A 13,075-nucleotide genomic window follows, 5' to 3' on the forward strand; every position below is an offset into this window, starting at 1 on the left:
CATACCTCAGATGCCAAGTATGGGATATCTGTAATTTTAAAGGTATTTACATGTCTTTAGTTAAATATGAAAATCACCTTCAAAGTTACTAAGAGCCTGGAAATATTTTATCTCTGTTAACATCAATAAACAGTGTGAAGCACTCTGAAGAGGGACTCTCACTTTTTAAAATGTTGTGTATAGTACCCAGCAAAGCGTGGGGAGCTAGGAAAGGTGTTCACCCCGCAGCGATACTGCATTGTTGTTACACGGCTCAGCCACACCACAATCTGGGTATAGACCGGGGCGAAAAAGTGGATGGAAGACAGCAAGGATGCACGCTATTTGCAACAGGAGCCTGATCTGACAAGATTAACCTTTCAAGGTCTGATGCCTGGGTACAAAGCGATACCGGACAATCCAAGGGAGAATGTCGGTGGCAAGCAGGTGAGTCCCAGGCAAGGCCCAAGATACCATACGCTCCAGGAACACAACGCTTCTTAGAATGCAGCACGTGCAGGGTTGTTACTACTCGTCTTCTGGTTCTGCTTTCAATAACCCTACACCACGGACAATGGTTTTGTCAGGGATTTTTTTGGATTTGACACCAAAATCAAAGGCACCCAAAGTAAAAATGAACAAGCGGAACTACATCAGACTAAAAGCTTCTGCACAGTAAAGGAAACCATCAACAGAACAAAAAGGCGACCTACTGAATGGGAGAAGGGATTTGCAAACTGTATAACTGATTAAGGACTTAGTATCCAAAATAAATCAAGAACCCATACAACTCAATAGCAAAGAAACAAACAATCCATTTTAAAAATGGGCAGAGGGCGCCTGGGTGGCTCAGTGGGTTAAGCCTCTGCCTTCAGCTCAGGTCATGATCCCAGGGTCCTGGGATCAAGTCCCACATCGAGCTCTCTGCTCAGCAGGGAGCCTGCTTCCCCCACCCCCACCATCTCTCTGCCTACTTGTGATCTTTCTCTGTCAAATAAATAAAAAAAATCTTTTTAAAAAAATGGGCAGAGTTGGGACGCCTGGGTGGCTCAGTTGGTTAAGCAGCTGCCTTCGGCTCAGGTCATGATCCCAGCGTCCTGGGATCGAGTCCCACATCGGGCTCCTTGCTTGTCAGGGAGCCTGCTTCTCCCTCTGCCTCTGCCTGTGCTCGCTCACTCTCCCTCTCTCTCTCTGACAAATAAATAAATAAAATCTTTAAAAAAAAAAAAAAAATGGGCAGAGGATCTTATTAGACATTTTCCCAAAGACATGCAAATGGCCAATAGACATGAAAAGCTGTTCAACATCACTCGTCATCAGGGAAACGCAAATAAAAACCACAACAAGGTATCGTCTCACACCTGTCAGAATGGCTAAAACCAAAAAGAGAAGAAATAACGGGAGTTGGCAAAGATGTGGAGAAAAAGGGACCCTCGTGCACTGTTGGTGGGAATGCAAACTGGTGCAGTCACTGTGGGAACAGTATGGAGGTTTCTCAAAAACACTAAGAACAAAACTATTCTACGATCTAGCATTCACTTCTGGGTGTTTATCCGGAAAGAATGAAAACACCAATTCAAAAAGATACATGTACCCCTCCATTCCCTGCAGCATTATTTACAACAGAAAAGGTAGGGAGACACCCCACCAATGACCGGATGACGATGGAGTCCTAGCCATAAAAAAAAAAAAAAAATGAAATCTTGCTGTTTGGGACAACACAGATGGACCTTGAGGGCACTGTTAAGGGAAGTAAGCCCAAAGGAGAGAAACAAATTATCATACGTATGATCTCACTTGTATGTAGAACTTAAAAAACCCAAACCCAAAAAACTGAAGCTCACAGATACCCAGAACACATTGGTGGCTGCCAGAGATGGGGTCGGGGAAATGGGTGAAGGGGTTCAAAAGGTACTATTTCTAGTTATAAGTAAGTCATGGAAATGTAATATTAAAACATTTTTAAAAATCATGTTTGGAGTATCTACTGGATGTCAGGCACTGGGCTAGAAGTGGAAAAAAGGAGAAAAAAAGAAGTGGAAAAAAGGAAAAAAGTAGAAAAAAGGATTTTCTTTTTTCTTTTTTAAAGTAGGCTCCATGCCCAAAGCAGAGTCCAAGGCAGGGCTCGAACTCATGACCCTGAGATCAGGACCTGAGCTGAGTCCAGGAGTCAAATGCTCAATGAACTGAGCCACCCCGGCACCCCTGAAAAAGGGATTTTAAAATGAAAATTCAGTTCTCAAAATATTTCTAAGGAATATTTGCCAGACACCTTTTTTTTTTCTTTCCTTCTCTCTCTTTCTTAGCATAAGGCAGAAGGTGAAGGAGCAAAATTAACCGACCTTATAGGATACTGAATTAGATGCATCGTGTTTTCTAAATGCAAAGTAGAACATGGGGTCTGGCAAATGTAATAAAAAGAGCATTTAAAATCAGGGTGCTCCTGGGAAAGCAGTGCCTCGGCCATCTGTGGAAGCACATCACTCAGGAATTCTCAAGAACAGTTAGGCAAAAGGACACTGAAGGACAAAAAGAACCAAGGGGGACACCAGCCAGCTGGGGAGCTATTTAAGCCATCTAGATGTCCTCGCCATGGGGGGCGGGGAAACCGTCCCTTCCAGGTGGGGCTGTAGAGGGCGTGCCCCGGGTGAGGGCAGCAGACGGAGGGGCCAGCGATCAGCAGCCCCAGGGGGAGTGATGACCAGATCTGCGGACGCTTGAGATTCCCTTTGTTAACTGATGGCCTCTATTCCTGCCCTTTGGGGATCTCTCCCTGCATGGTCTTTCTAAGTCACAGGAGGGAAACCTCCCCACGGACTCTCAGCCTCCACATGGCCTCCGGCTCCAGCTGGCAGGACTGGGCAGGGTTTGAGTGGCTGCCCCGTCTGGTCGCCTCCTACTTTCTGGGCTTCTCATCTCCTGGGGCTTTCATCTTGCACTGCCATGCAGCAGAGAGTGGGTGAGGAGAGAGCCTGGGGGTCAGTGCCCAAGGATGTTGCCCCTATGAAAGCTGGGACGGCAAGGTCTTCGGCTGCTGCCAACAACTTCCCAACAGCTCAGCCTGGGGCCCCAGAAGTGAAATTATCACCCATTTGAAAATCACTTTAATATTCTGGTATAAAGGGGCACCTGGGTGGCTCAGTAGGTTAAAGCCTCTGCCTTCGGCTCAGGTCATGATCCCAGGGTCCTGGGATCAAGCCCCGCATCAGGCTCTCTGCTCAGTGGCGAGCCTGCTTTCCCCTCTCTCTCTGCCTGCCTCTCTGCCTGCTTGCGATCTCTGTCAAATAAAAAAAATCTTAAAAAAAATTTTTGGTATAAGGATGCTTTATTTGATATTATTCTATTATTCTATCAGGCTGGAGGCAGTCACACAGATGGATTGCTTTCTAATCCTTTAGATGCCTGGATCTTACTGGCTGATGACTGAGTGATGTCCGTTCTACGTCATGAGGCTTGGGGTTCCCAGGCGCAGCCGGGTCCGTGGCTCTGGTAGGTTACTGGCGTGGTGCCCACGGAGGCTGATAGATACGAGTAGTCAGAGGAGACAGCCCAAGACATAGATCTGGAAGCAGGGACCCCTGCGTTCTGTGCTCCTGAGCAACCCTGTCACCTTAGGCTTTTATCGCTCCCTCAGCAGGAAGAGGGGCTCAAGGTGTGGGCCCCGGACCAGCTGCACTGGCATCTCTTAGGGATTTGTTACCAAGGCCAATTCTCAGGGTCACCCCAGACCCACAGAGTCAGACACCCTGGAGCTCAGCTCTCTGTGTTTGAACTACCCTCCAAGTGATTCTGATGCACCTAGAGTTTGAGAAGCCCCGGGCTGCAAGAATCCATTGTCCTTTGGGATAGAACCAGACCAAATTCAGAAAGTACCCAGATTTCCAAGTGGATATGAAACCACAGCAGGGAGGCACACCTCACTGAGCCTCAAGGATGAGTTGGGCTCTTGTGTGGCTGGAGAGGGAGGACCGCGGGCAGATAAATCCAGACTCTAATCTCAGACTCTGGGCTTTGATGAGGGTTAGAAGTGTCTAGAGTACAAACACAGGGGTTGGTGCTGGCTCTGCCCTCCGCCACTCAGCAGGGGACTGAGAGTGGCTATAATTTGCAGCAGGGGTCTGGGGCTTTGTAGGACATCGTCTTCAATACAAGACAGCAATGTTCTCTACGGCGTTCACTGTAAACCTCAAGGCCTCAGCAGTAACGATCATTTGGCTCACTGTGCTAATGAAAACATTCTGAAGACTCTGAGGCAGGGAGGGGTCTATGGTGAACCTCATGGTGACCTGGCAGAGGTCTTATAAGCTTATATTGGTGGCCTCATTCAAGGAAAAGAATGCAATTATTACAATAGCCAAGATATGGAGGCAATGTAAGGTCCGCTGATGGATGAATGGATAAAGATGATGTGGTGTATACACACAAAGGAGTATTACCCAGCCACAAGAAAGAATGAGAGCCTGCCATTTCTGACAACATGGGTGAATTCAGGGGGTCCTAGGCTAAACGAAGTAAGTCAGAAAAATAAATACCATATGATTTCACTTACATGTGGAATCGAAAAAACAAACGAACAAACAAAAAAGCAGAAACTGATCCAAAAATACAGAGAGCTGGTGGTTGCCAGAGGGGAGGGGGCGGGGAGAGGGGCAAAACAGGTGAAGGGAAGTGGGGGGGTCCAGGCTTCCAGTGGTGAAATAAGTACATCCCAGGACTGAAACAGACAGCATGTGGAATACAGTCGATGCCATGGTACTAGTGTCGCGGGGTGACAGATGGGAGCCACACCTGCGGGGAGCACAGTGGACCTCAGACCAATCACTACACTGTATACCTGAAACTAACACTGTGTCACATTGTGTGTAGTCTGCACTTCAAGGTGAGAAAGCAAAGAATGCAAAATGCATCACATTCACAAAAACACATGGGCCCTCCCAAGGCTTCTGAACGGTGTGCCCGGTGTGGGCCCCTGAGCTGAAGCTCCATGAGCCCCACCAGTAAACGGGCCTCCTGCTCCAGGGGGGCATATCCTCCCCTTCGTCCTCTGGGCCCACATCTCTTCCTGGCTCTGACTGCACTCAGCCAGCCTAGAAGCCACCTAGACTGCTTCAGGCTCTCCTCCTCCACGGGCTCTCCTCCTTCTCCTCCCTGCTGCCGTGTGCAGTCAGTAGACATGATTCTAGGAAAGACCCTGGGGACTGACGGTTTTTATTCTTATGAAGACATAATCACTTTCCACTGCTCATGCTTGCTTGTTTATCTTTGGTGATATTTTCACTTCCATCCTTTTATAAATGTGGAAGTGCCAGGGGAAAAGAAAACGGAAAACTAGGAGAGAAACACAATACAGAAGTGCAACAAAGAGGAAGTGCCGTGAGGGGTGGAAGAATCTAGACCAAGCCAAGGGAGGTGTGCATAAAGGTGCTGTGGTTCGCATCCCGCATCTCATCACCAGGGGTGGAAGCAAGAGCAGTGGAGAAAGAAAAGGCTTCATGTGAAGGGTGGGGCCTCCCTAGACAACCCCCCCATGGGGTGAGGTCATCAAAGACGGAGGGATGTTCCAACAGGTATAGAACAAAGGTGACGCTAAGGACATAATATTCAGAGGCAGCGCCTAGAATCCTAGAACAAGAAGGAATCTTAAAAAAAAAAGAAGAAGAAGAAGAAGAGCGAGCAAACACTCTGGAAGATGAGGTCAAAGACTTCTTGCTTCCCTTTCATGGTGCTGAGGCAGGGGTACACGTTCCCCAAGAACAATCAGCCTTTGATGGTGTGGCCTGGGGAGTGACCTGCATTAGTTACTTTCTAACATTTCCAAACAATGATGGCCTCCCTCCCTCTTCCTGTGGTCCTCAAACCTCCCCCTCCTTCCTCTCACTAAAGCGAAAGGCATCCCTATCTGGACATCAGCCCCATCTGAATCCTCAGAACTCATCCACCCCTCGCACACCCATGACAGAACCCCTTGCTGGGGACTCTTAGAAACAAACTTGGGATCAGAGCCTCGGCCTCTCAGTTGCAAAGGCGCTTAACTGCTACACCACATTCGGTGACCGCAAGACTCTCCGTGCCGAAGGCCAAGGGATTCTGTACCTTCTAGGGTCCTGAAGAGTCCCCTGAGAACACGACACAGTGTTGCTTGGCACCAGGAGCCCGCCTTAGCCCCTCCTCCATCTAACTCTCCTTTAAGGACGCACAAATGAACTGACCCCACCCTGTCCTTGGACTTGACATTCCTGACCCTCACCCATCAGCATTCAGAAAGCTCTGGGGGGCGCCTGAGGAGAGCTACGGGGCCAACAGCCGTTCCCACACAGCAGGGTTCTGCTGCTTCTTATTCCCCTCCACCCTTTGGCACTTTTGGCATTTTCTCAGATGCCTGTTTGGCTCAGAAACTTGGTCTCACAACCGGAGCCAGCTCCTGGCGAGCCTGCCAAGCTGTGCCCTCAGCGGCGGCCGCTCCCCGGTCTTCCCCGGAGCCACTGTGGGGAAGGAAGCCATGCGTCGGCAACAGTCTCTCCCACGATCCCCACTCGGCGGCTCTCCAACAAGAGCCGGCTCACCTGACGACAGGAGGCTCCCGCTGCTGCCACTGATGATCTTCCCTTTGCTCCCCATGTTGGCCAGCTTGGAGGTCTTCAGCGTGCCCGTCTCGGTGAGGTCAATAGCGATCTCGCTCAGGCTCCGTGCGGCATGGATTTTAGACTAGAGTGGGAAAGACAGCCAGGTTACGAAGAGGCGTTCACCTGGGAGACAGAACGGTTATCGCTCGCAAGCTTGTCTTCCTGAGACTTAGCAAATGGACTAACGGCCTGGCTTGCAGCATTTTTAGGTGTGTTCCCGGACCCCATTCCTCATTACTGAAACTCTCTGCAGGGCCTGTGGCTCTAGAGTGTACACACCGATGCGTTTTCCAAGCTATTCTACAGGGTCTGCTGTGCCGTGCAGAGAACGGGGGCTTTGGCAGCAGATGGACTGTGTCAGAGTCCTGGTTTGGGGAAAGTCCCTTGATCTCACTGAGCCTCATTATTCCCAACTATAAAATGGGAAAAAAACACTACCTACCACTGAAGGTTCTGTTAGGGTCAAAGGAAGTCAGGCATAGGAAGGGCCCCCTGGGACACACCTCTCAATAAATAGCAATAATCATAGTTTATGTTTAAAGGAGGAGAAAAAAAATAATTTTCAGCTTTATAAATGACAGAAGAGGTATATGAAACAGATTTGTGAAGTTCCAATAGATTCTGAGGGGATTTCAACTCCTTACAGTGTTAGCCACATGGCCATGAAATGTTCAGAGGGTTGGCAAGTGATCCTGCTCTAGACATACGAGGAACATGTCTACATGTGTAGAAGCTGCTGGAACAAGTGCTCCCATGGACACTCAGGTCCCACCAATAAGCGACCGACACTGTGCTCTGCTTCTATTTTGATACCTAACTGTGCGCTCCAAAGTCTTCAGATTATAATTAAAGCTCCACTCCATTTATCCTGCTTATTAATTGGCCTGCCTTGGCTAAGAGTAACATCAGGCTGGATTAATTAGAAAAGTCCTCTGTTACCAAAATCATATTCCTAAAAGTGTTTTTTTTCACAAAGCTACCTTTTTAGTTACTGCCCTCGGTAGATGAAAATGGGTCTGCATTTCCTACACGTGTTTGATGTTTTTTTTTTCCCCACCCTTTAAGAAATCAATTTTTGTGATCGTGCTTAAGGCAATAGACTCCCCACAGCATGAACTTAATGAAAACCACTGTAAATGCTAGTACAACCCATACATTTGCTGAGCTGTCTTTCCGTGGCCATTGCCTATAGCCCGGATACCGATGGAACCAGGTGACGTCCAAAACTGAGGTTTTCAGTCCCTTCATGTGTGTTCATCCAACCATCCCCCACCACAGCCCTGTGAGACCAAGTCTGTCCCCTACACAGGAGAAGCCGGCAGAGGGCAGATATGGGGGGCATGGCGCAGTGGGTAGATGTGGCCCATTCTTCCCTACTGATGTTCTCTGCCCAGGTGCTCTGTGCTGTCCAGCAGAGGCTCTCTGAACCCCCATGGCTTTGCCCTTCCTCTGGTCTCCACACTGATGCAGATACTGATGATGGATCAGGTCTTCTCACAGCTGAGCACTTTCTTATTGTTATAAGAGTGTCTGAGGGACTGAGGAAACATGCAATGTGTTTGCTTGGTTTGTTCTCCGGGTATGCATGTCATCCCATTGGCCATTCCTTGACTCCTTTCTGACCTCAACTCTGAATGTCCTTGCACTCAGATCCAGGTCACCTTCCTCAGGTCAGGGCCTACTTGCTCAGGATATAAGCCTGGCCACCGGGGACCCCACAGTGCTCTGGCTGGGGGTGGTGGGGGAGGGGGGGTGCGGGAAGAAGCAGGAAGTGCCTTTCATTTCGCATCCAAAGCACATGACCACAGGCCCAGCTGGTTGAGCTTCACCCTCTGAGCAAGCAGAGGGAGCACACCCATTCCTTTCTGTAGCACTCCTCTTCACCAACGCCCACACTTGAATAAAAGGAGCTGTCGCTTGTAGCTACTTAATGACTCATGGAGACACAGAACAACTCAGTGTGGTGGGGAGGCATCCAGGCTTTGAAGTCAGAAAGATCTGGACTGGAATCTTGGCTCTGGCCAGTTCTCCACTGTTTGGCCATGACCTTCAACCTGTCTGATACTCAGATCCCTCCTGTGTGTAAAATGGGAGCTCTTAAAACTCACACGGCAGAGTTGTGATAAGGACTAAATTAGATAATATATGGAAAAGCCACCGGAATTGAAATAGGAAAAGATCCAAATCAGGGCCTGGAAGTAATTTGCTAAAATGAGGTGAGATTGATGGCTCAACCTGGGGGATCTCCCTAATCACACGGAAGACCTGCCCACCCCCCACAACCTTCACTCCCACCACAGATGGATCTGAGAGGCAAAAACCCAAATATGGAAAAGGGACCAAGAGATACCCTTCCCAAGGGAGACTGGATTCTTAGAAGCTTTAGGAAATTACTAGTTTCTCTCCAAATGGAAATAGGACAATGACAGAAGACCTAGTGCAGAGAGCAATGCTAAGAGGAGTGAGTACAGACGGGGAGAGTCAAGCCTTCGGGACAACCTAAAAGACCCTCCAACATTCTGAGCTCTGTGCTTTGAGGAGCTTGCCCTACTGAGTTTTAGTACTGTCATACAAGGGGGACGAGCAAGGCTGCACTGTCCCCTACCATGCTGTCCCTCTGGTTCTCATCTAGATGGAATAAGGAAGATGGATCAGGGGAAAAAAAAAATAGATTGAGAAGAAGGAAAGATGTCTGGACTGGAGGCCAACTTGAGAAATCCCCACTCTGAGTTCAAAAGAGAGGCATCTAAGGTTTATTCTCCACAATTCGAGCTTTCAAATATGTTCCCCCCAAGTCAACAAGACAGTCCTCAGCTCTGGGCTCCAGAAGTTGCTAGGATGCTTGGGGTCAGCAAATACAAGTTACTAGTTATAACTGGTACCTGTACAGCCCTTCATTCTGCAAGAGCCACAGGAAACCAACCAATAGGGGCTCTTTCCATTCTGTCTTTGGTGATGGAAGGTGTGTGTGTGTGGGGGGGGGTGTGCGTGTATGTGTGAATGAGAGAGAGAGAGAGAGAGAGAGCGCGCACAAGCTGTTCTTACAGGATTTGGACAAGGCTCCTGAAAGAGGAAAATTCCTGAGCACCAGGGAAGAACCCGAGACTGCTCGGCCCCCCGCCCCCGCTGACTCAGACCACTAGACCACACTTGTCTCTGGGCTGATAAGCATCACTTGGGAGGCCCGGGCTCTGCCGAAGCACTTCAGAGAATGGAATGGCTGGCATGGCCCGGGGCAGCGGGGTGTGGAGCAACGGCCCGTATGCCAGCCAGCACCGGTTGCTCAGAAATATTTTGCAGCTCATCCCAGGCCTGTCAGCCGTCACTCAGCAGAGGTCATTCTGCCCACCAGAGATGGATCGCATCACCTTTGTACAAAGAACGACATTCCAGAAGCGAAAGGTGTTGTAACTTACTTCCTAAGGGGAATTTTCTCCTCTCTGACTTCATTTGGGAAGCTTTGAAAGAACTTAACCTTTACGCAAGTGTTGGCCAGGGAACAGTATGGTGGATGAATGCTGATAATAAAAGACAGCACATATCTCAAGCGATTTCACACACACTATGTCATCGGGCCAGTCAATAATTTCTGCATTTCCTTTCTTGTTCTCTAATTGGGGAAACTAAGCAGGAGCAACGGAGACTTGCCTAGGCTCACAGAACTGGAAACAGAGTCCCTGGGCTTCCACGTGGGACAGTTTGTTCCTCCCTTGCCACTGTGGATTGCAGAATGTGTTCCCACGAGAAATGCAAGGGCTCTGGAGTGTCTCTGAGCGTTCAGAGCTTACTGGGGGAAAGTTCTCCTGCTTCTGGGTGTGTATTTCCTTCGGTCCCCCAGGGGTCACTGAGAAGGACAGCTGAAATTTCCCTATTGCTATGGGCACATGTTTGGCCTTTTAAAAGGCACTTCCTGTTAATAAATGATCTTTGATAATTACTTTTTGAAGTTGATCAGAGGGCTACCCTCTAAGCCTGGTGGGTAAGGCTTCTTCAAATGCAGAGTAAAATCATCTTCAAAAATGGGGAAGAAAGAAGGCCCTGTTAATGGGCCTCTTGTGTTACCCAAGAGACCCTCAGTGCAAAGAACGAGTCTGGCAGTAGAAGCGGAAGATCTCAAACCACTAATGCACTAAGCTAAGGGTGAGATACACTTTGTCTTCTCCCTTCAAAATTGTGCTAACAGTGTGTGGGGGGTCTGCCCACAGGAGGAACTGGCAGTGGGGTTCAGGAGGGCTGCCAAGGTCTCTACCCCTTACCACCCATTCCCAAACAATGCAGAGGTTGGAGTCTGCATTTTAAGGTTTGGACCTCCAACTCCAGCGACCCGAGGGCAAAATGCTGACACCCACCCACCGTCTCAATCTAAAGCATGAGTCAAAACGCTTTGGCCCTGTTTCTTTTGATCTAATCAGGCTTCAAATCCCTGTGCCAATGTCCATCATCACCAGGAAAGCTGTGGAATGCGCCCATTATGCCTAACAACAAGCCCACCCCCCACTCTGTGCCCATTCACCCCAGAAAATGACCAAAAAAGGGGTCAGGAAGAAGACTTAGCAGAGGAGAAAAAAACGTGTTACAAAGAAGAAAGTGACAGCTACACAGGAAGGGCTCGGATTTGAAACTGAATTATGAGTTGAGAGATTGTTTCCTTTTCTCCTATTTTCATACTATCTTTCTCCTTCCTCCCACTAGACGCCAAGATCTCTTCTTCCCTCCCCTTCCTAAGCCAGGGAAAGAGCAACTCCATCCGGACAGAAAATAAGGCAGAAGAAGAGGTTGTAAGTATCCAAGAGGGGACAGATCTGATGAATCTCAGGCCCAGTTAAGCCAGGGTCCAGCCACCTCCTCGCCTCCCGAGAGCCCACATGATGGGACAAAACCTCCCAGGGGCCAATGCCAGCTCCCTCCATAGCTCTGCAACTCCTCCTCCCCAAGCCAGCAGGATCCTGGGAAAGGGGCAAGACCCATCCCGATGGGGCTCTTCAGCAGAGAGCTCACGAAGGAGAACACCTCGTGGGGGGAAGGCAAGGCAGCACGGCAGACGGGGCTGGAGGAAGAGGGGGCCGAGTGTTGATAGAAGCCCTGTGTGAACCAAGGAGACGTCATTCTCCCACCAGCCGGGAAATGCACCTGTGTGTCTGCACAGGGGCTGGGTCAGATCTCCCTTGGAGGATGACTGTTTACCAAGGCCTGAGGCTCCAGGCCTACCTTAGGGAAGCGGGGCTGGGTGCTGCTGGTGCTGTTTTGTTTTAAATGTTTCCAGTTCTGACTTTAAAAAAAAAAAAAAAAAAAAATGGAGGTGGCAGTTGGAAAAGCCTGAAGCACTTTCACAGCAATTATCCTAAACAGTTAGATGGTGTCTATTAATTGTAAATGGTTGCTTTTTTTCCCCCCTCTCAAAAAGAAAACAATATGCCACTGTTTAAACACCATAAAGGGCTTGACGACTTGTTCCCGGGAGAAGTTCCTGAGGTTCAGAAGCACGCTCTGAATTCCTCAAAAGGGCCCTACGTGGCTACAGGAAATGGTTTGAGAGGCTGCAACCGTGGCTGGGCCCGAGTCCCCTAATCAAGACACATGGAACATGCCCCCAGGAAGAGCCGTCTCCTTCCTCCCTCCCATAACTGAAAGGCAAGTCCACACCTGCACACATCTCAGGGCGAGGGACACAAGGCCACCCCCACCCACCTAATTCCTAATCCCTCAACTAGGAAACACAGGCCCTAGTGTGCCCTCAGGCAGGCCAGCAGCGTGATGAAAGGGCCAGGCATTACAGAGTCCCTCCTAGTCCCCAGAGAAGGACTTACCTTACTCTGCTTTCTGTCCAGATAGAACTGGTGTTGGCTAATGGCCATAGCCCAGATGGACTTGATCAAAGCCGGACATGCGTACCATGTATGCACCGCAATGCCACTGTGTCCAAACGTCCTCCTCGTCACTGAAGCCCTGCGACGGCAAGAATCACAAGGTTCAACCGTGTCGATGATGTGGAACTCTAGGGACCAGTCGACAGCTTTTACCGAGAACCCAAGGGATCTAAAAGCCCTTGCATAAATCGGACAGAGGAGCGTACACACACACAAATACCCAATACACACACACACACACACACTTAGGGAAACTAGCTGGCAAAGGCCATCGTTTTAATTGTTTAATAAAAATTGTATTTTAATCATTCATCAGTCAATGGACATTTGGGCTCTTTCCACAATTTGGCTCTTGTGGACACTGCCACTATAAACATTGGGGTACATGGGTCCCCTCAAATCAGCATTTTTGTGTCCTTGGGATAAGTAGCTAGCAGTGCATTTGCTGGATCACAGGGTAGATCTATTTTTAGCTTTTTAAGGAACCTCCATACTATTCCAGAGTGGCTGTACCAGTTTTCATTCCCACCAATAGTATAAGAGGGTTCCCCTTTCTCCAAATCCTCACCAATACCTTTGTTTCCAGAGTTGTTAATTTTAGGTATT

At 49.0% G+C, this 13,075-nt stretch overlaps 1 protein-coding gene across 2 annotated transcripts in view; it reads right to left on the reverse strand.

The window, feature by feature from the left end:
- FRMD4A (FERM domain containing 4A) overlaps window positions 1-13,075 on the reverse strand; it is a 465,015-nt gene that overhangs the window by 45,146 nt on the left and 406,794 nt on the right. For both annotated transcript variants that reach the window (XM_080810510.1, XM_080810511.1), the window contains exons 13-14: window positions 12,410-12,548; window positions 6,543-6,684 (exon numbers count right to left, since the gene is read on the reverse strand). In XM_080810510.1, coding sequence (XP_080666636.1) covers window positions 6,543-6,684; window positions 12,410-12,548 — 281 coding nt within the window. The remainder of the gene's footprint in view (window positions 1-6,542; window positions 6,685-12,409; window positions 12,549-13,075) is intronic.

This window comes from Martes martes (assembly GCF_963455335.1).
Source record: "Martes martes genome assembly, chromosome: 8".
Taxonomy (NCBI): domain Eukaryota; kingdom Metazoa; phylum Chordata; class Mammalia; order Carnivora; family Mustelidae; genus Martes; species Martes martes.